General features: G+C 36.9%; 4 protein-coding genes across 4 annotated transcripts; 2 read left to right on the top strand and 2 right to left on the bottom strand.

Annotated features, from left to right (window-relative positions):
• Positions 1-223: 223 nt before the first annotated feature.
• On the bottom strand, positions 224-4,835 carry LOC129360507 (uncharacterized). Its single transcript, XM_055030797.1, has 5 exons — positions 4,724-4,835; positions 4,378-4,533; positions 4,179-4,307; positions 3,266-3,403; positions 224-497 (listed from the first exon to the last, which is right to left on the bottom strand). The coding sequence occupies exons 1-5, from the start codon at positions 4,724-4,726 to the stop codon at positions 408-410; spliced, it is 516 nt and encodes a 171-aa protein (XP_054886772.1). The 5' UTR covers positions 4,727-4,835; the 3' UTR covers positions 224-407.
• Positions 4,836-4,993: 158 nt separating this feature from the next.
• LOC129360498 (Bardet-Biedl syndrome 12 protein homolog) lies at positions 4,994-8,743 on the top strand. The gene is made up of 2 exons (XM_055030778.1): positions 4,994-5,057; positions 6,683-8,743. The coding sequence occupies exon 2, from the start codon at positions 6,691-6,693 to the stop codon at positions 8,554-8,556; it is 1,866 nt and encodes a 621-aa protein (XP_054886753.1). The 5' UTR covers positions 4,994-5,057; positions 6,683-6,690; the 3' UTR covers positions 8,557-8,743.
• Positions 8,744-11,180: 2,437 nt separating this feature from the next.
• LOC129360508 (fibroblast growth factor 2-like) lies at positions 11,181-17,995 on the top strand. Its single transcript, XM_055030798.1, has 3 exons — positions 11,181-11,946; positions 15,455-15,558; positions 17,234-17,995. Exons 1-3 carry the CDS (start codon positions 11,769-11,771, stop codon positions 17,417-17,419), a joined length of 468 nt encoding a protein of 155 aa, XP_054886773.1. The 5' UTR covers positions 11,181-11,768; the 3' UTR covers positions 17,420-17,995.
• Positions 17,996-18,378: 383 nt separating this feature from the next.
• Positions 18,379-26,002, bottom strand: LOC129360502 (nucleoside diphosphate-linked moiety X motif 6-like). Its single transcript, XM_055030787.1, has 5 exons — positions 25,685-26,002; positions 24,306-24,509; positions 22,699-22,754; positions 20,677-20,731; positions 18,379-18,764 (listed from the first exon to the last, which is right to left on the bottom strand). Exons 1-5 carry the CDS (start codon positions 25,911-25,913, stop codon positions 18,388-18,390), a joined length of 921 nt encoding a protein of 306 aa, XP_054886762.1. The 5' UTR covers positions 25,914-26,002; the 3' UTR covers positions 18,379-18,387.
• Between the last annotated feature and the right edge of the window lie 551 nt (positions 26,003-26,553).

Raw genomic sequence — 26,553 nt, 5'->3', positions numbered from 1 at the left:
TCAACATCAACTTAGTCATGTCTGTCTGTCTGACCATCATTGGCACGCTGTGCTCTGCAAGTTGCACAACAATGAATGCAATGCACTGAAATCACTTTCACTAAGATCTTCATGAGCTGCTATAACCTGCTTCTGCATTGCACCACCTCCGTTTCAACAAGAAAGTTGGTAAAAAAAAAAAAAAATTCTCAAACTGACATTTCGCTATTAGTTTAAACATGAGTCAAAACTGTGATTGTTTTTATTTGTCTTATAGAAAAAAAGAATCTGTACAATGACACAGGATTTTAAAAAAGTTATTTACATATAGAGCCTGTCTTAGTTCCAAAAAAGCTTCAGTAAAAATAGTTGGAACAAGATCAGAATTTAATCCTGCAAAGGTTTTAAAACTGCAACACTCAGCGGCTTCAGTACAGATTGGTCTTCTTCATTATCCGTAGAAAGTCTTGCTCATTGACTTCTCCGTCACCATCCTGGTCCGCTTCGTCAATCATTTCCTGAAGGCCGACAAATATGAATGTTAAGGAGGGAATTATGTGAAACAATTCACATGTACACACACACATATATATATATACATACAAAGAAAAAACTGAAATGTTTAATTCTAAAATACATATATATATATGTATATGTATTTTAGAATTAAACATTTCTGTTTTTCCTTTTTCAAGATTTTAAAACACAGCTGGTAGAAAGATTCAAAGTAAATGCAGCTAGGAATTTATTTTTTATCATTTTCCAAACCTGGTAAGTATGAGAAGAGATAGTTTGGTGTGGAAAAATAGTTGCTTCTACAGCCATTGTTCTAAAGGACAAAAATCTATCAAAACTTAAAGAGGTATTTTCCAGGCACATATTGTCAATTTATGCTGCAATTAACTAATTATGGTAACTTTAGTTATAAAAACAATTTATATATCAGTCATTACTGAAGAGAAATCTAATTTTGCAATTTGATGCCCTGAAGTTGGCCTCTGTCTCTTTCAGACACTCCACTTTCAGCACATCATCACAGCACTACTCCTTCATTGTGCCATTTATAAGCGTACATAGGAGCTTTTATTCTTTCACTGTTACTGAGAAATTATTTCAGTCATAAGAATTTTGATTTATGGTTAAGAATTATCATAGAATTTTGTTCCTATGATAAGCTCAGCAATTCCCCCTGGTGTTTGCCAATTGCTGCTGCCGCAAGTCTGTAGGAGATGATAAAGAGTGGAGTGGGGGGAGGGTTGCTGTGTGAGGCAGAGGCTCAACTGCAAATTGCAGCTCTGAGAAGGAGCTTGGGGTAAAAAGAGGGTGCTGTGTATAAGCAAGCATTTAGGCACCCCTAAATGTTTGCCACCAGAGAACCAAGGATTCCTCAAACACATGAAAGAATCGAAGCAGTATCCAGGTTTGTTTTTAATGAGAGAATAACATTACGATATCATGTGAAGCTCAAAAAAGTTGATTTTACAGAAGACTCCCCCTTTAACATTCAGTATCATTCAGTTTGAATCTTATGCTTCATCTTTGATATGCAATACCACATCTTGATTTTAACATTTTACTGTTAAAATAATTTTTTATTTATTGACTGAAAGCTGTGCATTCAATACTACCGACCTTACTGAAGAGGTGCTACAAACCTTGAATTAGTTCAAAATTTGGAAGCTATTTAAAGTGTTTCTGGAACCTCTAGTTTAGAGATGTGAAATTATTGGACCTTTCACTGTTACTGAGAAATTATTTCAGTCATAAGAATTTTGATTTATGGTTAAGAATTTTAACCATAGAACATATGGTTCTACCAACCATATAATAATATGTTCTATGGCTGATAAGCTATACAACCATAGAACATATTTTAGATGCCAGAGCAGTATTTGTGTTCCTGGAGGTTTGATTGTGGTGTGATCATGTAAATGGAATGATCCAAGGTTGAACAGTGTAGAACCGGTAAACCACAACGCTGTATTTTTGTGTTATAATGATGAACCTCTCAAAATAATTCATCTTAATTAGAATTTTTTACTGAATGGTGCTAAATATGAATGTCTTGAATCTGAACTTTTCTTCATGCATTAATCTAGATGGTCAAACCAGATTCTGCTCTACTAGATGTTCGCAAGCCTGGCTTTCTTTTGGCAACAGGCTTCATGTGTTTCTGACACATGAGCACTTCTGAGTTGTGGTTTCTCTGCTTTTTCTGAGCAGAGAAAAAGCAGAGAGTTGAAGCCGCTCCAAATAAGATGTGGGCAATAAAGGAAAAAGTGACAAGTTTCTGTACTTAGCATCAACTAAGCTGATGTCGGATGCAGCATAATTCTCTGGATCAACAGATTATTGTGATATACTGAAGGGCTGACAGTCGCAATGCCATGAGGCAGTGACATGAGTGCTGAAGATAGTAATGGAAATTTCATTTTATTTTCAAAAAGTTGTTTCTTCTTACTCATTTTCAAGATACAAATTGTGTTTGAACAAATTAAATTTGTTCTGTAAACTACACACAAATAAAACGGTCTACATGTCATCCAAATAACTTCCTTATCAAATACTGTGATGTAACAAATTTAAGTATTTTAACTTGGTATATTAGTAATGTTTTTATTTTCTAAAAATGCAAATTCTTATGACTGAAAATACTAAGAAAAGGACATCTGACCTGAGAACAGTGAGAGATGACCACTTAGTAATGACTAATCTGAATGAAGAAGACTAATTTGAAGCGGCCTCCATCACCGGTGTTGGAAGTTTGCACCTTGAAGCTTTTTGTAGTGAATTCTCATGGCATGTGAATATTTTTGGACCAGATAAGTGTAATACATATGAGATGGGAACTCATTCCAAGGTAGGAGAAACTAGAACAACCTTAATTTAGCTGATCCATAAAAGAACTTAGACTCTTCACCATCATTTCATTAAATTAAAATATCATCATACACATACATCTATGATAAAGACTGACCAAATTATCTAGTCATTGACATCCTCAACAACACATCTTGTTCTCTGATTCCCCCCAACAAGAAAATATTTCTACTTTGGACTTTTAAGTTCATGTGACAGAGAGTTCTGTTATCCTCTTTGTGTTTTCATCTCAGTTTTAGGAATATTGTGATTTTTTTCTTAATATAATTTCACTGATGATTCATTGACAGCCGACATATATGGTTATTGCACTGTAGCTCAAGAAAAGAAACATATTTTATATCAAAGTAACTTTTACTGTAACATTTCAAATGAAATAGCAGTAAAATAGAAGACCCAAAGTTACCTGCAGCTCTTCATCTGTGAGGTTTTCTCCCAGCTCCTTAGCAACTCTCTTGAGATTTTTGAAAGAGATTTTTCCTGTGCAGTCATCATCGAACAGTCGGAAAGCCTTCATTATTTCCTCTTTGCTATCCTTCTCATTCTATTAACATCACAGGAGACAATAAACATGGTATTACTTTAAACAGGTTAAAAACTCTTCTGAACCCTAAATTATCTACTAATTCCACATATGTCTTCCTTTTGCATCCAACACTATATATTTTGTCTGCAGAACTACGGCACCCCTGTTCGTTTTGGCCAAACCCATTTAATGACAGAACAACACTAGTCTTCTTTATAATATGTCAATAGGTAGAAATTTGGAACATTGTCCTGGAAGACACAATGTTGCCACATTTTCAGTTACCAATGGAGAAAAACATGTTAAACAATTATCTTAAACAATGTACTTCTTTTAAAGTAAATGTAACTGAAGCATATTTTGTAATTATACTATAAATTATACTATAAAAAAAAGTTTGATGAAGACAAGTAGACTAATTACTGGAACAATGTCTTGTGGTCTTATGAGACCAATATAAACGGATCTGGATCAAGCGTTTGTGGTGGTGAGGAGCACGAGGACAACTGTGTTTTGCCCACTGACAAGTATGGCGGTAAGAGTGTCATGGTTTAGGACTACATAAGAATTGTCATGTTGGGGACAACTTTACACTTACAGGTGTACTGTACTCAATTTTGTTGCCAGGACTTTAGACATGAATGGTTTTCTGTCATTTTAAAGAGGCATGACTATAACTCAATTAATTAGGAGATAATACTAGCACAGTAAAAGTTTAATTTACTTTGAAGGTTTTTTTAACTGTCAGAGTGAACAGTGAAAGTGTGAATATTTATCATTGTCCAACACTCACCATTTTCTGGGTCATCATACTAAGAAAGTCATCGAAATCAATGGTTCCAGCGCCATCTTTGACAACGTCTGAAACCATCTTCTTGATTTCCTCCTTTTTTGGTTCAAAGCCTAGGGCTCTCATGGCAACCTGTAGCGAGGATAATCAGCCAATGAGGTTCTATGAGCACCAATAATATTTGGTCTTTAACAAAGCCCACCTTGAGTTCTTTGATGTCTATTGTCCCAGTTCCATCTGTGTCAAACAGATCAAAAGCTTCCTTGATCTCCTGCTTCTGCTCCTCCGTCAGTTCAGCTTTGGAGCTTGACTTTTTCTTTTGGCTCGTTGAGGGAACAGGTTTCCGGTAATTTGTAGCCTAAGAAATAGACATTATCAGAAATTATCAGAAGAAACACCTTATGTATAAAAGAACCAAGCTAGCTAGCAAAAGCTCTAGTTCGGCTAATGGATAAGACAAAAAAATCAACGCTTTTAAGACTAAAATGAACATAAAACATTGTGAACAGAGCAGAGATTAGATATTAATCACTTCGGCATAGCTTTACCATTTAAAAACCCGAATCCACCACAAAAGAAAACTTCAGCGTTGTGTTTGCTAATCAGATGTCAACAAAACATGCAGCAACGGTTTTATTTTTAACGGACACACTCGGCAACCAATAGAAGGTAGAGAAAAACGGAATCTGGTCTTGTTAGCCAATCTGAAAGTAGCACTTGCGGGCTCTAAAAGTTTCCACCAATCGTTTTAAGTCATTTTTTTGTTGCCCAGCAACTCTGGCATTTAACGCATGCGCGTTGTTTTTATTGTTTTTTTTTTTAAGCTCGCGCGTCCGGAAGAGAGCAACGAACAAAACAAACGGCTAAGACTTAAAATTAAAGGTAACGGCTCGTTTTCATAAATACAATTTGAACAGTTATGTCTTTTCAGAAAACACTGTTTTATCGTATTTCAAGTATAAAACGGATAACTTCATTGATAATGCTATTAATGGCAGCCTTATCTGCAAACGTCTTAAGCATAAAGTAAACATTTTCTACTTATTTTAAAAGTGGACTTAGAATAATTTTGAACCATTGTGAATTTTGTAAAGTATGGAATTAGAGCATCACATTCTGTTTTTTATGTTAATATACCGCATCAGGATTAAATCACAGTATTGTTCTGAGATCAAATAAACAAGTAGGACTTGGAATCACGAAATAAACTTTTTGCTTGTATCACCGTGTTGACTGTTTTGAGGCATGCCTTCTACTTCATGAAAGTTCCTACATTCTTGCTGACTAATCAGCTCTGTATGCCAAGTTCTATTTTTCCAGATTTCACCTGTTTCCAGTCAAACTTAAGTCTCCACTGGTTGTTTTAGAATTCTTTCCGAACAGATGTTGAAATCCTTTTTTTTTTTTTTATTGAACAAATGTATTTTTAGTTTGAATAATGACTTAAATATCACACAACTTACTTTGTATGGACACAAATAGAAATGTAGCTCCACATCATCACAGACTGTGGAAATGTGATGGTGTTCTTAAAGCAGTGGTTTATGTTTCATTATCATGATACTGAACAATTATTTGAGCATCATTCCCTTTCAATATGCAAATTTGTTATTTTATTTTATTTCAACCAAGGTCTTCTAAACTTTGAGTCCTGATTTTATACTTTTGGGTTTTATTTCTTTTCTTTTGTATTTCAATTTTCAAGGCAATATTGTTTAGAATTTTCTACACTGATCCATTAATATATTCTTGTATGCTTTCGTTTTTCACATTTTCTGTTTTGTTTGGAGTTGCTTTTTCAGCACTCATTTACTTTCTTGAAGATTTTTTTAACCCATTTCATTGTTTCAAATGGCAGCTCTGATGTTGGGGCCTCGTTTCCTGTGCAAGTGCAACAGCTCTTGGCTGTTAAAGAAGTTAAGACTTCTTTAACTCCTGATTCATTTGCATATTTACAGTAATTGTGCAGATATTAGTTTTTATTTTTATTTTTGTCTACTTGATCTAAAGAAAAGTGATTATTGGCCATGGGCTGCAGTATTATTATTTAAGCTTAGGTGTTGTACTTAACTCCATTTGTGAAGCAGACATTAGTTGGCTTATATTATTTTGGTATACCTGCTTATTTGGTATAACCAAGTACCACCTGGAGACATTGCCTCCATGGCCACAAGCCACAGTCATGTAGAGGTGACTGAAGTGAGTTGCATCAACTTGACATATTTAGTATTAGTAATTAGTCCTTCCTTATGCTGATCTGTTTGTCCTGAGTTAAACTTTATTTTGAAAAGTACATTCCTGCCAAATAAAATGTAAAGCACATATCTTAAACCCAACATTAATGTAAGAAAACCTATAATCTTTTGAAAGTTATAACATCCTCTAGAGCACAATGCTAAAATTAAAAACTGTTTAACCTTTTTTCCACAAATAATGTTAAGCAGATTTACTAACTAAACATATAATATTTGCTGATGCTGAGTGTTTCTGATTCTTTTATTTTTCAGTCTGGATAATGCTGGAAGGCGAAGTGATAAGCAGTCGGCAACATGTTGGACTCCAGAAACTCTCAGCACTTTCAGGAAGGATACGGTCCTCCATCGGTCCGTTTAAAAGCTACAAATTCATCCAAGATGAATCGAGTGGGGACTCGGTTCTGGTGTGCTCATGCTTTCGTATCATTGAGAACCTGGAACCTACATGCACAGTGGGTCAGTTGGTTTATGAGACTATTCGAGCCCATCATCAGCGGTACCGCACAGGGTCTGGATGTTTGCTGTTTCTTGCAGGGGCTTGGAGCCGTGCTGCATTGGACAGCCTCCAGAGAGGTATTTCAGTTAAGCACATAATCACAGCTATGTCTGAGGGGATTGATATTTGCTTGGATGTTTGCAAGAAATTTTCAGTTTCATTCAAGGACCTCACTTTAATGGAGAAATGCACTGCTGCACCGGGAGGTATAAAGAAAGCTTCTGCCAACGCATCCAAAGAGATGGCAAACTTTGATGACAAGTGTCTAAGCAAGAATGGACAAAGAAAGGTTAAGCTCAGCAGACATTTTTGTGAGACCAAGTCTGAAATTCTCTCCACAGTTTGGCATCCCAATCAGCCAGACATGATAGTCATTGCTGAGTCTTTGAGCCATGGTTGTGAAAATGCTATGAAATTGGCAGGTGAAGCTACTCAGATGCTGTTAAAGACAAACCAAAAATGTATCAGTGATCCCTTGTTTGACATTTCAAAAGTGTTAACCTGTCTTGTTTCTGGTATACCAGAGGACTGCGCATGTGTTGTTGAAGGCTGCATTCTTCTTTTATCTGACGAGCAGGCTGCAGTTGCTCATGTGGTAAAACAACAACCCCTGAAAGTTGCACTTGTTACTGGAGATCTGTCTCAGACCTACCGCCATCTGGGCTTCAAAAGCCTACCAGGTGAACAATGTGTGCGTGAGGACTTGGATTTGTCAGCTTTGAGCAAAGAGGATGAATGGGTGGCTAAGGTTGTGAAACTACTCTTAAACCTAGAAGTGAAACTGATACTGACTGCTGGCCTTGTCAGCCAGAAGGTCATTCAGCACTGTTGTAAGCATCAGATTCTCGTAGTGGAAAAGGTCAAGTCTTCTGTTTTGAAGACTATTGGCAGATCAACTGGAGCTATTCCAGTAAACTATGCCACGCAGTTAACGGAATCTTGTGTCGGTCATGGTGTTAATGTTGAGATCTGGAGGGACCTCAGCAGCTATGAGAGGAAATCTTCATCAGCTGTGAACATTTCCACTGGTAGGAATAGTGGGTTGGTCACAGTGGTTATAACAAGTTGTGTACAGGGCAAGCTGCAATCCCTGGAGGACCAGTTCTGGGCCTGTGCGTATCGTTTACACCATGCACTGAATGATGGAGCCCTGCTGCCTGGTGCAGGAGGAACTGAGGTGTTTTGTGTTCATCAGTTACAAAAGCAAGCAGAACACAACAGGGTGAAAGACAGCAAAACTGGGTCAGCAGCTAACCCATACAGAGGTCTCGTGCTACAACTCATGGCAGATGGTTTAATAGATTACATATCGGCTGTAATGGTTAACACCGGAAGGTTCTCAACAGCCAAAGCTAGGACTACTGTCTGCAAGCAACTGATGGAATTTCACAGAGATGAAATAAGCACAGAAAAGTTTATGCAACTTGTTTCGCAGAGCAAAAGAGAGGATGCAGGTTTCTCAGCAGTGAAACCAGATGAAACACCGGCTTTGAACATCTATGATAACTTGAGTGTGAAGCAGGAAGCTTGGAGGAAAGCTTTAGACCTTGTTTTTCTAGTTCTACAGACTGATGCAGAAATCATCACAGGCACTGGCCAAAAACATGAGGGGAATCTGATGCTGCTTTGATTGTTCCAAAATAATTTATTTATGTATTGATTTTCCAACTTTTGCAATTTACCATTAAGTTATTTTTTGTTAAAGTCATGTTATATGAGTTTTCTTGTCATCAAGAACAAATAATGTAGAGAGTGTTCTGTCTATTCTCTACCACTAGGGAGAGACATAATCTTCAAAAATAAACCTTTTGAAAACGTTTCAGTGACCTGGGTTTTTCATTCAAAGTTGCAACATAGTCACAGTAAACTTTTGAAATTGACTAATTATTAATTATTCTTTAAAAATCAACAGGAGGAATTTTTTGTTAAATCTTTGCTTCTAAATATCTAAATCAGTCAAGGGGTCCGCGATCTATTAAATGTATGTATCCATTCTTAACTCTCAGGGCAGCCAAATAAAACTTGTTCAGAGCCACAAATATCACATGACTTTTTAAAAATAGATAACTTATAAGTTTAGACAAATATTTACTGTAGAAAATTTGCAGTTATTTTTAATGAAACACAATTTTATTTCTAATTGTTAGGATTTAAAATAAACATAAGCAAAAAAGAGGATGGATTGTTTTCAGTGGGATGAAAAATGTAAAAAAAAAAACAAAATAGCACATAGATTCTAACCTAATAACAAGAATCCAGATCTAAAAACATTGCGAGAGTTTTTAGTGTCATTCTTTGTGGAAATGCAATGCAAATACTGTGGAAATAAACTGAATTAAAAAAAAAAAAAACTTGTTTTCCCTATGTAAATTTAAAAACATTAGTTAGTTATTTTTCATTTTTTCAGCCAAAGTCATTCAGAGCCATTGTGAAATTTCCAAAGACCCATTTGTGGCTTCATAGCTATAGTTTGCAGACCCCTGAGCTAGACTCTCTAGAATTAGTGAAATGATCTAATAAAGAACTAATTACATCAAAGCAAGACTTTCAAGAGAATATTAGCTGATGTAAAAGTATTTTGAATATTTAATAAATGTATGCAAGTAAACACAATTACACGCTTGAAAGCTGCTTAATAGAAAGAGGAACTTTAAGGAACATGCTTGAATTGTCTAATCAGTGATGTAATGTTATAGTATTGCTGTTGTATGCAGAATTCCCCTTTTTGTACGTTAGATGTTTACGGCGGCAATGACGTGTGAACTTCCATTTTCTGTGAGAGAGCCTCATGTGCTAAAATTAGCTCAGTGAAATAAAAAGCTTCCCCAGCTCCACCAGGGCATTGCTGTGTGGTGACAGTGACGAGGCAGACGAGTGAGACATGACAACCACAAGGCAATGGCAGGGGAACTGGAATGGCACAGATCTGACTGACAGTTCAGAGCAACTCGTCTATACTTCATCTGAATATCTGGATTAGAGAATAATATAAAACCTTAATAACGTTACCAATTATTGAGGTATTTATGTTAGAAGATTGCTCCAAGAATCAGATACATCTGCCAGTCTGTAAAGGGGGCAGATTTTTTAGGTGAAACTCAAACTCCAAGTGGGTCTTATATGGCCAGAAATTCATTGTAATGTTCAGATCAACCTCACTGATTGAAACACAGCAGATAATCAGAAATGGGTAGTAACTAGTTATATTTAAAATGCCAGAATTTGCACAAAGCTATAGATCTCGTCTGATATCTTAAAATATTCAATCTTACTTTTTTGCAGAGTACCCTTGAACCAGATTACCTGAGTGATCTGGAAGATTGATATAACAACAGCAGAAACCATTCAGTGCTTTATAAACTATCAGAAGTATTTTAAAGTCTGTCCTCTGAGCTACAAGGAGCCAGTCTAAAGACTTTGGAACTGGGGTGATGTGCCCTGTCTTCCTGGTCCTAGTGAGAAGATGAGCAGCAGCATTCTGTCTCAGCTGCAGCTGTCTCATAGATTCTTTACGCAGACCTGTAAAGGAAATATTGCAGTACTGAATTCGACTGAAGATAAAGCACATGGATGAGGAATCCTAAAACTGTTCTTCTAGTAATCAAAGACCGGCGTTGTAATTGTCTTTATGCATTTCTGAAGGTTTAGGTCTGAGTCCATCACTACTCCAGATTTCAGGCCTTCTACTTTCTAGCTGTAATACACACATCCACACACTGATTTACTCTATAAGCATCTGCTCTGTCCTTGAATGGTTTCATAGTCACCTGGTGACATTGTAATGTAGAACTATGTCTCCTCTTTACATTAAAGATAACTAGTCTTATTACTTGTTAAAATATAAGCCATCAGAAGCATGTAGATATAAAAATATTTGTATTTTGAAACTTTCTTGTTTTCTGAAAGTTCGATTCTCCATCCATTTGTCCCTCCAATTACCATCCCGCCATCAATCCAAATGAAATAAATCATAAATTTATAGTAAACTTTCAAAAATTGTCAAAATAACTGAGAAACCTTTGTCTACATATGTTGTATTTCTCTGTTTGGTCAGCTTTTAATAAGTTACACTTATTCAGTGAGGCTTTCTTTTCTCAGCAAGTTCCTGAACTTTCTGTTAGAAATAGTTTATTATGAGTGAATTTCCTTCTGAGTCACTGGGATGGCTTCTTAAGCCTTCTTTTCCTGCTCTTGGAGTGAGTGAGTGACTGAATGAATGAAAACAGTGGTTCTGTTCACATACTGCTGCTGCTGGTTCTGGTTTCAGTTCTCTGAGACCTCAGTGATAGATTCCAAGCTGCCCGTCCCCCTTTCCCAACCTCTACTGGGTTGGCTGGTTAAATTGGCGAGGATCAGTGGGCGTGAGCATTGCATGTGTGTGCGTACATGCGTGTGTGTGTCTGGTTGCTCCTAGGGCGCATGCGAACTGAGGCCCAAAAGGGAAAGCCTTCATCAGAGATCTAAGCCAGCTGTACAGCTTCAACTGCAAGAAGAGAGTTGAACTGAAGGGATCTGCATGTAAACCCTTCTGCATGTACGCCACAGAGGCAGCCAGCTCTACAGGCTGCAGATCAAACAACTACAACTATGAGATTTGAATGATTCCAATCAGATTGATCCCTCAAGATTCTCAGGCCTTAAAGGGCACTTTCCACCCTGAGAAGGGGCTTCTCAGGAATACTGACCTCTGAGGTTAAGTGGAATCAGTCTGTGTGAAGGGTTGCGGAGAAAGGGAGGAGGGAGAAGTTTGTGGGAGGTGGGAGGTGGGAGGCCACGGCGGGGCTCCTGCACTTCTCAAGAAGGAGACGAAGCAGTTGTCAGGAAGCAGCTTGAAAGGAGGAGATGGCCACAGGAGAAATCACAACACTTCCCGCTGTACCTGAGGACGGCGCCACTGATGGCTTTCCTCCTGGGAGCTTCAAGGACCCCAAGAGACTGTACTGTAAAAATGGAGGCTTTTTTCTGAGGATTAAAACCGACGGAGGTGTGGATGGAATCCGGGAGAAAAACGACCCTCACAGTAAGTATTTCCAGTCTCATTCTTCTTGCTTTGGGCACGTCACAAAGCTTCTTTAAGGTTTTTAATATGCAACAGAAAATGAAAGGAGAAAGAGAGTCTTCCAGCTTATTGAGGTTAATTCTATATTTAATGCAGTAGAACCTAGGAGAGGCATGAAACCTCTTGATTAGTAAACTATTTTTAAATGACAAAGAATTTAAATGGATGATGTTTTTAGTTTGTGTTTTCACCCTGCTGAGTCACTCACTGAAGGATTTACGTCACACAAGACAGCAAATTAAATTCCTCTCTCTCAGAGCCATCAGGACGATCAGAAATTTTAACAGATTAATTATAGTGAGTCAAGTCAGCTTTTATGTACCTTTAAGTAAAAACATATGTGTGCTTGTTTTGAATGAACAACCATGATGCTCATGAAGGCCTCCAGGTCACTGATTACTTGAAAGTATGCCCTGAACTTTCATTAGTGAGTAGGAGGGACTAGGCAGAGCATGGAACTGGACTTTTTTCCCCTCCTGGGAAAACACATGCCTGGCAGAGTAGTTGAAGATAAAGGGCAACCTGTCAGCCATGAGAAACCAAACAAGTACATTGTTTGGACACTTGGTAATTGTTTCTAAGATGTTCTTAAGTACTTCAGTTCTTGCTGTTCTCCCTTTCTTGGAGAATATTACTGTTTTATAAAGGAATGAATCCTCATTACATTGAGTATTGAACTTTTTACTCAAATGGTCTACTGTGATTTTAGTTCCTTGCATCAATGCTCCTTTTGTTAAACCCGGACAGACCTGCCAGACGAAGCTGGAAACATAAGAGAACATGTGATCCACAAAATACTGCTCTCCTCATCCCAAAACCCTCGGACCGGGACGTCACCACAGACTAGTTTCTGTATTTTAATCCCAAATGTTACACAGTTTTGATGCTGGTATCTGTCCTCCTTCAGGGCCGGACATATGTTGTAAAAATCAAACCTACAGCAGCAAACCTTATTTAGGCTAACACGCCTCTTTGATCTGTGACTTGAAACATCCTACCATCAAACTAACTTCAGACAAATGCATTGAAAGGCTTAATTTTAAGACAGATCCTATAATTTATCTTCTGAGGCTCCTGCTTCCTTTTTGGTGACTTGCCACACATGGGCTCCTGCTGCTTAGATGAGCAGTCTCTATGCTAACAAACAAACGGAAGTGGAGATGGTTTTCATCTGGTTTGGGCGAAGCTGCCACATGGTCACCAGTTGCGCTTTGGCACTCATCACCACCACTCTAATTTACATATGAAATGTCACACAGTAGTAGGCAGAACACAGAGGAACCCTGTTTGGCTTTAATGTAACAGTTTTTAAACAAAATCTCCATTATTGCAATTATAGGCACCCATGCTGATAATATTTGGAAGTTTTTGAAAAACAGGAAAGAACTTGGACTTCTTGCCTAAAATGTTGGACCATTCAGATTGCAGGATGTTGAGATGTGTTTAATCTCAACAAAGAACAAAAGCAGACTTTTGTTCTCTGCTTTTTAAGTTGAGGCATTGCATTTTCAGACAGCCTCTGGTTTGGGATGTTGTGCAACAGAAAGGATTTTTTAAAAATGTCTTTAGTTTGAGACAGATGTTAATGATGGGAGCAGCTGATAAGCCTCTCAAAGGTTAAACAAAAATGACTGAAATTCCATACTAGTTCAAAAGGATCCTGCATGAATGCAGAGCAGAATGAAAGAGAAGAGAAAAGGAAAGTTCAAATCCTCTCTTCCATCAATCATATCGGGCAAGGCTCATATTCCGACTCCAATGTCTGCTTTTTTAACCATATGGCCATTTAAAGAGGAGGAGCTCCAAAGCAAATCAGATGGATTAGCAGCGTTCGCCAAGAACAAATCTTGGACATGTTACTGTGTAACATTATCTCTGGTGGCAATGGTCATACAGTGAGCCCTCCACACATTCTCTAGATCAGGTGTCTGCAGCCTTTGCGAACCAAATAGCAATTTTTGCCCTCATGAAAAATGACAAAAAATTCTCAGGAAAGGATTTTTTTTTGTAATTTTTAAAGAACAAACATTTCTCTTTTTAAGTTTTAAAATAAAGGAAAACATAAAAAAAAGATGACAGATTCTTTTTTCTTATGGGATCAAGAAAAATAGAAAGGATTTCTAGGATAAAAAAATACTGATAATTTTTTGTCATTCTGTTGTCAAATTATTCAGAAAGAAACTTATTATATGTACATTTGCAAACATAACTGTGAACCCCTAAAATAATCCATAAATATTTTGGACTTCTCTAAAAATGCCTATAGCTGTGAATTTCAGTAATAGTTCAAACACCAGATGTACCTTAATATGCATTAATACAAACAGTGGAAGCTTTCTTAGATCTAACTTGACCTCTACAGTCTTACTTATCTTCACTTTTAGGAAAACAGTCATTCAGCACTAAGGAAAACAAAAGACATTTACGTCTTGGCTGCTTTCTAAACACAAGCCAAGTTGCATATTATTTTGAATATTTTAGAAAAAAAATATAAAAAAAAATTTACAAAGTCAAATTTCCCACAAATAAGTTTAATAGTTCAAAGTTACAGAAAAATCTCAGAATTTTGAACCGTTAACAGTCAACTGTGGTTGGTTTTGGCCTCAGTTAATGTGGCCAAATAAATCCAGAGCCACAGGTAGCAAATCTGTTCTCCAGGTCATCCTGGGTTCTCCCGTAAGCCGTTTTCAGTTCATCCTATACATTTTCTATTCGGAATAATGGCTGAAGAAGGTTAACTTTGTGGCTGGTGTACCATTTAACTACAGATTTTATGGTTTCTGGCAGAGTCCACGGGGGTTTTATCCTAGATGCCCTGATCATTCAAAGAGTTCCTGATGCCATGCACTCTGAGAGAAAGACACAAGGTTTTCCTGTTGTCTTTCCAGAGTTTTCACACATTTATAAGAACAATTTTCTTAAATTGTTCTTGTGATTTTTTTTGTTTTAAAGAGCAGCAGTGAGACATCTCTCTTCATCATACTTATATCCCAGGGAATGAGCAAGTCATAGATTAGTATTCTAACATTTTATGATAGTCTAATTAACTTTAAACATATACACTGACATTCAGTTACAAATGTGTTTCAATCACAACTGCAGAAACAAACCAAATTTGTGTTTTTAGAAGCAACAATAGATTGCATTTGGTTGCATCACAAAATCACAGCAAAGAAAATCTTCATCTTCTGGGTCTTGTAATTGGATAGTTGTTTTTGACTTTATGATCATGTTTACTGCTGGGATGCCTCTGATATATCTTCCACATTATTTGTGTCTCTTGTGGCCAACATGGATAATCTTGAAGGAAATGGAGAGCATTCAGTTTGAATCTGAAGATGCGCTTTTATATTTTTCTTCATTCAGGAAACAGATAGCTTATTCTCTCCCTGTGTTTAAACATTCCACTGTGAAAGTACAAATCCTTTCTGTTTACTCATTTTAAATAAACTTTTACTTTGGTCTGCAGTAAAGCTTCAGCTGCAGGCGACCTCAGTGGGAGAAGTGATCATCAAAGGAGTTTGTGCAAACCGTTATCTGGCGATGAACAGAGATGGACGGCTGTTTGGAGTGGTGAGTGGCTATCTCTTTACAGATGTCATGTTTGTTTCATATAAAATTACTTAGTTATCCTGGTAATGTAATTAAATAATTGGAAAATGTTTTTCTATAAAGATCAGTTTGTCTGAATTACTTAGTCTTGTTCAAACATGTGATTATAAAATGTAATCACATGTCATATAAAATGGGATAAAAATGTTATTCAATTTAGTTTTCCTTTTCAAGGAAAGTAGACTGAGTAAGCATTTAAATGCTTACTTTTAAATACTTACTTCAAAAGTAAGCATTTAAATATGTGACAAGCACATGAATACATGTTAATTAGCTTTAAAAATGCAGATTGTTAAACCTGCAGAAAAGGCAGGTATAAATGAAGAGCTGATTACCCTTCAGCTTTTTTCCATTTTGTTACATTAATACAATTTTTCTAGGATTTTATGTGACACAACAACACATTTAGCATAGATTACTGTTAGTTTTCAAAAAGTTAGAAAATTGTGGTACTAGGTAACGTCTCATCAGAACGGACAGAAGCCACATGTGAGGTAAAAAAGAATTATCTAGTTTCAGCATACAGCTAGTTATTTCAGAATCTATTATAATTATAATAATTATAATAAACATACTTTTCAGAAACCTGACATCTCTTTTATACATTTTCCTGGGCTGCAGTTAATGAATTCCACCAATGTAAGCAAATTGCTCACTGGGTTCTGAAGTGCTGTTTCACACTAAGCTGATATATCTGATAATCTCCCAAACATTGGTGTAAATAGGCAAATACTGCTGCTCTGCTGCTTCCAGTGGCACTAAAGTGCAAAGTGGTGGTGATTTACAAGGCTTGATGGTTATAAAACCTTGTGCTGGATAATTAGAATGGGCATTTCCTCTTCATAATGAGAGGTTTCCTCTCAAGGTGATGTCAAGCTTGACTATTGTTTGTGTCTAAATTTTAAAACTTCTCTGTAATTTCAACTCATTATGATCTCTACTGAAGATTATAATGACGCAAATTTTGAATTAGAGGAAAAAATTCTCTCTTCTATAAAAATCTGATCCTATCCAAACAGTGAAAAGTGTCCTCAATCAATTCTAAATATAACTGGTTTATTAACCGCATTTATGTTGAGGCATGTTTATTCATTTATTCAAGCTGTGAGAAAGACCAAGACTTTGAGTTGGGAGTGTTTGCTATCTTTTGGAAATCCTTTTGGATTCGATAGTGGTCGACATTTTATGGAGAGAACTTATGGGAGCCGTTGTTTTAGCAATAGTAGCTGTTAACAGCACAAACCACAATGAAATGATAAAGTGAGGTTACAATAGAAACTCTTTGATCTTTTTTTTTAAAAATGACAAAAGGTAAATTATTACAGAACAATTTTACTTAAGTGTGGCTTCATTTAATTTTGTTTTTGTCACCTGTAATTACATTTCCATTCAGATGAACAGACAAGCAATTAACAATTAAAACAAAACTTTCATTTTCCTGGAAACCACCCTCCCCCAATTAATCTATAATTCAATCAATAAAGAAAAAAACACAGAAACTTGGTTTAGTTTTAATATTATTTTACTACGAAGAACCATGCACAAAAAAAAAAAAAAAAAAACTCAACAGAAACAAAATGGTTTTGTTGAGATTAAACTTAAGTAACATGACGACGCTCTGTCCCTTTTTCTTCAGAGACGACCAACAGACGAGTGCTACTTCCTTGAGAGACTTGAGAGCAACAACTACAACACCTACCGCTCCAGGAAGTACCCAAACATGTATGTGGCACTGAAGAGGACTGGCCAGTACAAGTCCGGGAGCAAAACCGGACCGGGTCAGAAGGCCATTCTCTTTCTACCAATGTCAGCAAAGTGCTAACTTGGGTGTCAGACAGAGAGAAAGAACGTCTTTTGGACGATGTGAAGCCAATGACCACAGTGTTGGATTGGCTTTGCCTAAAACAGCTGTGACGATCTAACTATTTCCTCTGGAACGTGTGTGATTAATCCAGCTTTAAATCCAAATGCTAACACCTATTTAAATGCATTACTCCAGGTTTAGTCCACAGAGAGCAGCCATTCAGCAGCTAGAGCCAAAAAACAAGGAGGTTAAAGTAAAACCCATATTTAAAATTGCAGGAACACTTCCAGACTGTTAATAGATAAAAAATAGCTTTTAAAGCTGTCTCTTATCTATGTAACAGAATTTGTGCAAAATCAGTCAGTTTAACTGATTTAAATTTGAAATAATAAATAATGCATTTTGTATCAACCACCACAAGGTGTTTCAGCAGCAAGAACAAAACCGAATCCTGAGTCGGGCTGAAACGATTAATCCGATTAATCGATTTTTGAAATAATTGTCAACTAATTCAGTAATCGATTAATTGTATACAGACTCAAAAGAAGCCCATTTGCTGAAAAAAAAAAAACACAAAAACTCAAGAGTAGTAATTAAGCCAAAACTGTAAAATATTTAAATAAATTTGGCATTTAAGATGAAAAACATCTTTGTCTGAAAATATTTTTTCCCCAAAACCTCTCAAGTAACAATGTTTTAACAGGGCATTCCTTTGTGAATTCACTAAGGAATGCCCTGTTATTGCTTTTAGGGAACAACATTTTTATTTTCTTATTTTAAAAAGGAATTGAATTAATAATTTTAATAGAGTCTTGATAAAAGGCTTAAATGGTTAAATGAAATCATTTTTTCAATTAGTTGATAGAATAATCAATTACTAAAATAATCGTTAGCTGCAGCCCTAATCTTGAGTAAGTGAAAACTACAGAAATTGCAGTACCTAAAGAGTCCCGGTTAACAGTGGGCATTAAAACACCAGCTGAGCTCTAAGATTTAGCAGGAAGCTGTCTGTGGTACAGCTGGTAGAACATCCCAGAGTAGACGGCCGGCAGCTCTTCCATGGTGAGGTCAATCTTGTCGAAGCCGTGCTCCAGGCCATGCAGCAGCAGGCGGGCGACACGGGCCGTGATGGGCGTGGTGCTGCTGGTCTCGGCCAGCTCACTCACACTCAGCCACTCGCAGCGCAGACACTCGTGCGGGCAGAAGTTGATGTCGTAGGTGAGCGGGCTGAGGCGGCAGATGAGGTACATGTCCGACATGTCGAAGGCACCCGGGTGCCGGTGCTGCTGCCGGATGCTGAGCAGGGACCTGAACTTGGAGCGCACCCCTGTCTCTTCAAACACTTCACGAACAGCGGTGGAACCTGAGGAAGATTTGCTACGTTTATATCACTGTGCAAAAGCTTCAAACCACCTCATTTCTTTACGCTTTGCTTTCTGCCACTCAGACTTTACTGTAATCTTTAAAAGTTGTTTTGATTACTCTAGGGATTTCAAATTTCTTTGTCTTGGAGTTTGGTTGCTTTTTCACTCGTTTTTCAGTCCAATATTCCTACCTCACCATCATATTGTGAGTTACCAGCGGGAATAATCTTCATAACTGAGGCTTTTACCCTTTAAAAAATTTATTAAAAAATAACATTTGGATATTTCAAAGTGGGCAGTACAGCTTGATAATAAAATCTCTGAAATTGGATTCTTTATGCCAAATTTGATTTCCAATTTTAAGTGATTTCCCCACCCCTTTAATTTTCCTTAAAAAAAATTTAATTACAGAAAATATCCTATAAATGGATTTTATTTAAATCATTTCAATAATTTTATTGAAAGCAATCTTGTTTTGTGGCCAGAATCTTTGAACTCAAAGTTGAAGTAATTTTCAGCTGTAAAACTGACTTGTCAAACAATGTGGTAGTTCTTGGGTGCGCTAATATCACTCAGGTCTTTGGAAACTCAAAGAATGCATTAATAAAAACATGCAGATTTTACAAAAGTTAAATATTCAGTAAAATAAATTTTGATTAATTGATAAAAAAACAATTTATCACTCAGCCCCTAAATCAGAAATGTATCTTGTAAGCTTCAACATTTGAAAAAGGACTCTGCCAAAGACTCCAAAATAAGAAGATCAAAAACTGTTGAAATGAACAAACTTTTATGTCATTTTCCTCAAAGTTTCTGACACATTTCTCCACTTACAGTTTCACTAACCTATGTCAGAAAGTAGGATAGGTGAGCCTTACAATCTAAAGTTGACATACAACTTGTAGCTCAGAAACTGCAGCTGAATCTAACTGAACAGTTAAGTTATGAATCATGAACAGTTAAGTTATGAATCATGTTTTTCAGACTGAATTGGCCAGGAACTAAAGATAGGATGGCTATTAGGAGCTTTCCGGGTTAATGGTTGATGAAATGCATTTCCTATGTCACAAGACCAAGGACCATCACTGAGGCAAAGGTAAATTAATAACTCCTCCTTAAAATCTCCAAAATATCAATTTATTCTAGATCAGACCTGGTATTTATGATTGAGGACTCCATAAACTTCAATGGGTTCAATGGTAATGAACAACTAACAGAGAACGGCTCTTCTTTATTTTGGTCTCGGTTTGAGTTCATTTAGGAGATTCACGTGTAAAACATCATCACATTTGGGTTTCCCACCATGTAGAGCTCAATCATATATTTATTTTCTTCCTTTTCTTCTGTTTATCTATTTATTGGGATCTTTATATTATTAGTTTTATTTGATGTTTCAGGTGTAGTACGTTGTGTCGGTCTGCTATTTAAGGCAGTTCCAGGCCACTGAACATATCTATTGACTTCTGTTTACCCATGAGTGAAAAAGTAACCAGGATCCAAAGAAACTCATACAAATTAACCTGGACCTCTTTCAGTAATTTCCGGTAACTTGATTTGCTTGGAAGCAACATATATAGAAATGAGGGTTGAGTTAAGACTTCTGCACAGAACAGTAATGGGGACATTTAAAGAATCCTGACATTTATAAATGTGTTTATATTGCTGGGGAGAAAAATAAGAGAGACGTATATTTAGATTGTATTATTTTTTTGATTGACGCTGCTTTTTGTGTGGAATCATGTAAATACTTTTAACGCTGCTTTTAAAATGTTCCAGTGGGAGAAACAAGATATATCATGTGTCTTATTTTGTACAGATAAATGAATGTATATGTTATACTTTAATGAATTTAGTTAGATGTACTGTAGTATTTTTATTTTATTTTTTTTTTCTGTTGAGTGAGACACTCACCGATATTCTCTCCTGGATCGGATAAGCCACCAGGAAACTTCCAGGCATTCTTGGTCTGGAATCAAAGTAGAAATCTGACATTTTACAGGAGTCGTGACAAAATGCCGCTGCTGGAAATGAATCGCAGTCAGAAACCATCATAAACATAGATTCACCTGCTTCTCTCCATAAATACTCCACATGTATTTTGTAGTTCAAATCAGTGCTGATTAACACGCAAGAAGGGGAAAGATTCTTCAACTGCACTGAAGCAACTCTGATGAAGCTGCTTCACCACACTCTGATATTTAATAACAGTATGCTGCTGGTTAAATTATGATGTCTGAGTGTATTTTTGTAGTTATCTCTTTGTTTTTTGTGAGGAGCACTAAAGCACCGCAGCTTTTGTTTTTATGTTAACAGGCATTGTGTTATCAGAAGTAAAGAGATTCTGTACTGCTTGACTAGATGTTTGTGTCTGAGCTTGATCGCTGTCACGCATCCAACACCAAATCCACCAGGAAATTGTTAATAAATTACACAGCAATAACCTTTACATAATTGACCAATTGATCTGTCATTGTTTGCGCTGACGGAACGGTCATGACGTCTCAGTTTCTTTCCAGTAAGTCCACAATCCCCTCCTGGGAACTTTCTACTGCCAAGAACTTGACTTACATACCTCATTTCCAGAAAACATGGCTCAATGAGGAGCAAAAGAGATAAAAGAGTTGAGTCACTTTTCCACCTCCATGTTCATCCTTAAACTCTGTAGTTAAACATGTCTGCAGTCAGACCTTCACATCCACTCATCATCAACATTAATGTTCTGTTTTTAGAAGCAGTAGAAACCCAAAAGGAAGTATGAAAGGTACAAAATGTGAATTTTGCACAATAGGTCCCCTTTAAACAGGCAGGTGCAGAAACTCACAGTTCAGGTCAGACAGAAGGTAACAAGCAGAGCTCCATAAATACACAAAGAGAGGCAAATGATGATTATGTTTTTCGTAAAATAGCACTCTGCTTCTAGTGGATCCCATGAATCAAAATAAGATCTATGTTATGGGCTCTACTAAATCTAACTGTTTATGGGCTCTTACTGGCTGTCTCCTAAACTTTATAGGATGACTAATTTCTCTGAAATTACATAATTTAAGAACTGGATTTTGCAATAATTTTCCCATGTTGGAGGAGACCTTACCTATCAGACAGAAAATTTACTCGTAGCTGTACAGGAATGATTTTGAAAGAGTTCCATTGAAGCTGAGGGTGAGAAGCAGTGGGAGCTGTGGATTGAGAGAGTTCAATCTGCAGCACACATTCAGCTCATGTAAACAGGCTGTTTGCTTCTTGGAGCAAAGTGAGATTTTGAAGGAGCCCAATGTCTGTGAGGACATCCACCCCCAGTCTGGATAAACACAACCAACACAGGTCAATAAATAAACAAAACTAATCATCTACATTTTTAGTAACAACAGGATATCTGATTTTCTGGCTCATTTTTCCTACTAATTACCAGGCCTGAATTGTGGACCTGGTGAAACTTGCTACTCTGTGCTGCTGGACTTCCAGTTTCATATCAGAAACATATTATTTAGTTAGAATAATTCTGCTGTTATGCTGTTACAATAACAGCATAACAGAATAACAACCATGTAGTTGTTGTGTTCTAGTGATTTTTAATAGTTGCAGATGCATCAAACAATACTTCAGAGGTCAGAATCGGCAGATCAAATACTGAAAAATATAACTTTTTTTCTCTGTTTATAAATTGCATTAAACTAAAAACTCAGTCTATTTTCAGTTGGATTCGAGGGTTATTTGTCTCTTTCAAATGAACTGAAGCAAATTTTTCTCTTTTTTATGTTCAGAAAAGAGAACATGAAAATTATGTTGAGATGCACCAATCAGAAAAAAATGATTGATGCATCTCAACAATATTAAAGGCGTAACTGCATTTTTAGAGGATATTGAAAAAATAAAAACTTGGCTGACTGCTTTTAGACACTCCTGTAAAAAGGTTTAATCAATCAGGGGATCTACCTTATTTTTATCTTGGACTACCAGAACTTTTCCAGTGGACTCATCAAGGACCGCACCTATGGGAAAGAAATTAGAATAATCACCTGTTAATTTTAAACACGGTAAAAACACTCGCCGCCGCATTACATGGGCTGCTAAGTAAGAAAGAAGCTTCTGTGAGAAAATATTTACTGGAAGGTTTTTGGGAGATTTTATCAAAGAGAGCTGAGTTCCTGCAAAGTGAACAACCTTTCAGCAGCGTGAGTTTCAGTCACATCAGTTCAGTTCATTTCAGTTCAGGAATCCTTCCAACTCCACCATCAAGTGATGATTAGTATTTCTAATATTGTATCAAAAATCCTTGAGTGACAAAATATGAATAGAAAATTGATTACTAAAATATTCATTAGCTGCATTTGGTGGTGAAGATACATGTTCATCGCCAAAGGATGAAATAATAAACCAAATGTCTAAAGGTTGCATTTCTATGTTCTGTTTTACAACCATTGAGTCTGTTTCACTCTAGTTTCATTAAATCCATTCATCAATCCATCAAACAATCAATCAAACACTAACTGGGAAGCAAATTATTATTCTAATAGGATCATTTTTGTTTTCTGGTCCTGAAGATGAAGGAAAGACAGTAAGGGGGGAAGCTCATCTATTTTCTCCAACTGTCACCTTTTCTACTAATCAATAAAGAAAGCCAGCAAGGTAAAACACCAAAGCAACTCCAGAGACAGAAGTTGTAATACACACAGACATATAATTTGTGAAAAATACTGGAAAAACATCTTAATATTTTCAGAGCTAAAAAAACTGAGTGACTCAACTACTGAGACAGATGTCAATGTCCAAATTTAATGTTTAACATTTTTTGTCCTCCCTGAGAAGGTTTATGTTTTCCCTGCAGGTTATGACTAAGAGACGCAGCAATGTGCTGCTGATGACAGAATAAAGGAGGTAGAGGAAGGCAAAAGGGCCACTGTGTTTTCCGGTGACTCCGTCCGACTGCGCAGGACAGGCTGCGCTGAATGAATGTCACACATGTGTAAAGATGAATGGGCTGTCCTAAAAGCTTGACTTGGACTTGGAAGTGGAAATTGATGTCATCCTCGGTTCTTGTGCCTTATGATGCAGGAGGAGGCCTGTTCAGGGAGGCTATCATTAGTAGACCTCAACCCCTGAGGCAGGAATGAAAACAAGAATCGCAACATGCAAATCTGTGTATTTGGGTTCTTTAGTGTTTCATATTTAAATGTCACTTTTGTTTGCTGGAAGCAATTTTTTCCAACAGAATTTTGTTCCAGTTTTTGGCAACACAATGGGGATTTTTGTTCCAAGAGGATGCTCTGGACATGTTCTGACATGCTACCATTCAGCAAAGACAATAACGTCGCTCTGCCCTCTGCTGGACGATCATAAAACTGTCAACCATAACTTACATTTCTTATTTTCTTAAAGCTGCTATTACATAATAAAAATAGAACGGATTAAAAAATAAAAACAAATCAGAATATTTGATTTTGCTTTGACATGGGACTTCCTAATCCACATTAATTTAGAAATGAAGGAGTATTGATTAATTTTCTCACAAAACAAAAGAGTTCTGGAGTATAAATCCCTACCTGCCACTCCAACCTGATGAGTAGCAAACCCCGGCAGCCTGCTTTCTCCCTCTCCCAGCCACAGAGCCAGCATGGTGTGGTCGCTTTTGGCGTGATGGAAAGTGAAGCCGTGAGTCGCTGCTGCAGCGGCGCATCGACTCAGTGAGATGGGAACTTGTAGCCACACCGCCATCTTCCCTTCAGCTTTCCACTGGACCAGATAGTCTGGAGAGTTCAGATAACAGGGATTAACGAGAATCCACGAATTAAATTGAACTTTTACGAGCAGCAACACCTTGTCAAGCATTCACAGCCTTCTTTTTTGTAAACATTTGTTCAGTTATTTTAACATTAGCAATGAGGGGTAGGCGGTCATGATCATTTATCATGATATTTTGTGGAACTAATGTGATAAGGTCAACAATTATGATGAAAAGCTATTGTAGCTAACAGTATGGCTCTAAGCATGGCACTGCAAGCAAATGAGGTGGATTAATAGTAATTGAGAAGAACTGGTGTGATTTGTTACTGTGGAATATTCTCTCTGTTGTCCAGACATTGAGCTGTTAGCATGATAGAGCAGCCATTAAAAAAATCAAACAGCAACTGTCTTCAAGCGGAGGCTTCTTCACATTTGTTGCAAGACTGATTGATACCAGTGATCCTTCCTGTTCACAGCATAACCATCCACAATGACTCTTTGAAGGCACTTGGATGACATGAGCTACTAGAACATTTAATTTCCCTTTGGGATAAATAAAGTATTTTTGAATTTAACTTTTTTTTTTTTTTACATTTTGTAACCTGCTGTGGTTTCAGGGATGTTTTATGTTCATTGATGTTCTCTGACAGAAATCTGAAAAAAATATTTACAAAAATAGGGAGGTAATTGGCTGTTAAGTATTCTTGCAATAGTGAGATTAGATTCCACATAGTTGGACTTTATTTACTATGTGACTATTAAAAGTGAGTAACTGTTTCCCAGTTGGTATTTTTCAGAGCAGCTGAAATTAGATGTGAAGCCGGTTCATTAGATTTTGCTGAAATAAACTGAACTGACTTTAGTTCAGTTAGAACTAAACTGGAGATGTATGTATACACACACACACACACACACACATATATATATATATATATATATTGCTCTAGAGTTGATGCTGCATTTCAAGAATTTAATTAAAGTTTTCTTCTTTTTTTTAGGATTTTTTATGAGTGTTAAAGTTATGAGTGTTCCCAGTGTCACTCATAACTTTGCGTGCAAACATTTGCAGTAATAAACATCTATTACCAGTAAAATATGAAACCTGTCTTTTGCGTGTCTTATTGGGTCTCAGCTCATTCAGGGATGTGCCATTTCAATTATATTTGAGTTAATTTTGTCGAACTCCAGGACAACAAACCTTTCAGCAACCTGCTGAATGCATCTTCGCTTATGTCCACCGGGAGTCCGACCTCAGCCAGGTTGACTGTCACACCACCGAACCGGTCCACTCTGCCTGTCAAACCGCCGGGTCCCTCCAGGTTGTGGAGCTGAGAGCAGGTGACAGCGCATGAAATCGCCCGAACTTTACAGCCGAACCGGCCTCTGAGCAGAGGGGAAATTCTGGACAGGAAGGCATAGGTGGCCATGTTGCAGAAAACCTAAAACAACGAGTGTTTATAAACTAAACGTCTTCACTTCAACACCAACATGTTAGCGTCATTTTCAGTGCAGTTGCATAAAGTCCAAACTGGATATTGCATAAACACCGTAATGATCAATTTAAGTGGGCATCGGGAAGCTAGGTAAACGTCACATGCTTGTAGCAAAACTCTTATCATGATGCCAGTTATTATTATTTTGCCTATAAAATTGGCTGTTAAATATTCTTAACGTAATATTTTACAATTCGGCTAAATATACAAACTATCCTAAAGTAAATGTCAACTGAATTACAGAGAGCGCTTCGGACTGAGTGTCCACGGTAGCATAAACAGGCTAACCAAAAAGCCTAAATAACTGTTGTAAAGTACAGGAAATAAAGATACATGTGAGATAAGAGTCATCCCGAATATAAGACTGCAGATTAAAGGTGTTTTAAATACCATTAGAATATCTTATTTTAGTTTCTAAAATGTCAATTTCAAAGAATATCTAAAATAATAATGCTACTTCAATGGAGTTTTGCACATTTCTTTTTTGAGTTGGAGCCACTCCACTAGCTAACATTTGCATGAATACATGAATAATTAATTACTCTTAGTAAATTTATTTGAGTTAAATTAGATT

This window comes from Poeciliopsis prolifica, unplaced genomic scaffold (assembly GCF_027474105.1).
Source record: "Poeciliopsis prolifica strain line A6 unplaced genomic scaffold, Auburn_PproV2 SCAFFOLD006, whole genome shotgun sequence".
Classification (NCBI taxonomy): Eukaryota; Metazoa; Chordata; class Actinopteri; order Cyprinodontiformes; family Poeciliidae; genus Poeciliopsis; species Poeciliopsis prolifica.
The sequence above is the reverse complement of the archived record's forward strand: the minus strand, read 5'-3'. Positions and strand labels throughout refer to the sequence as shown.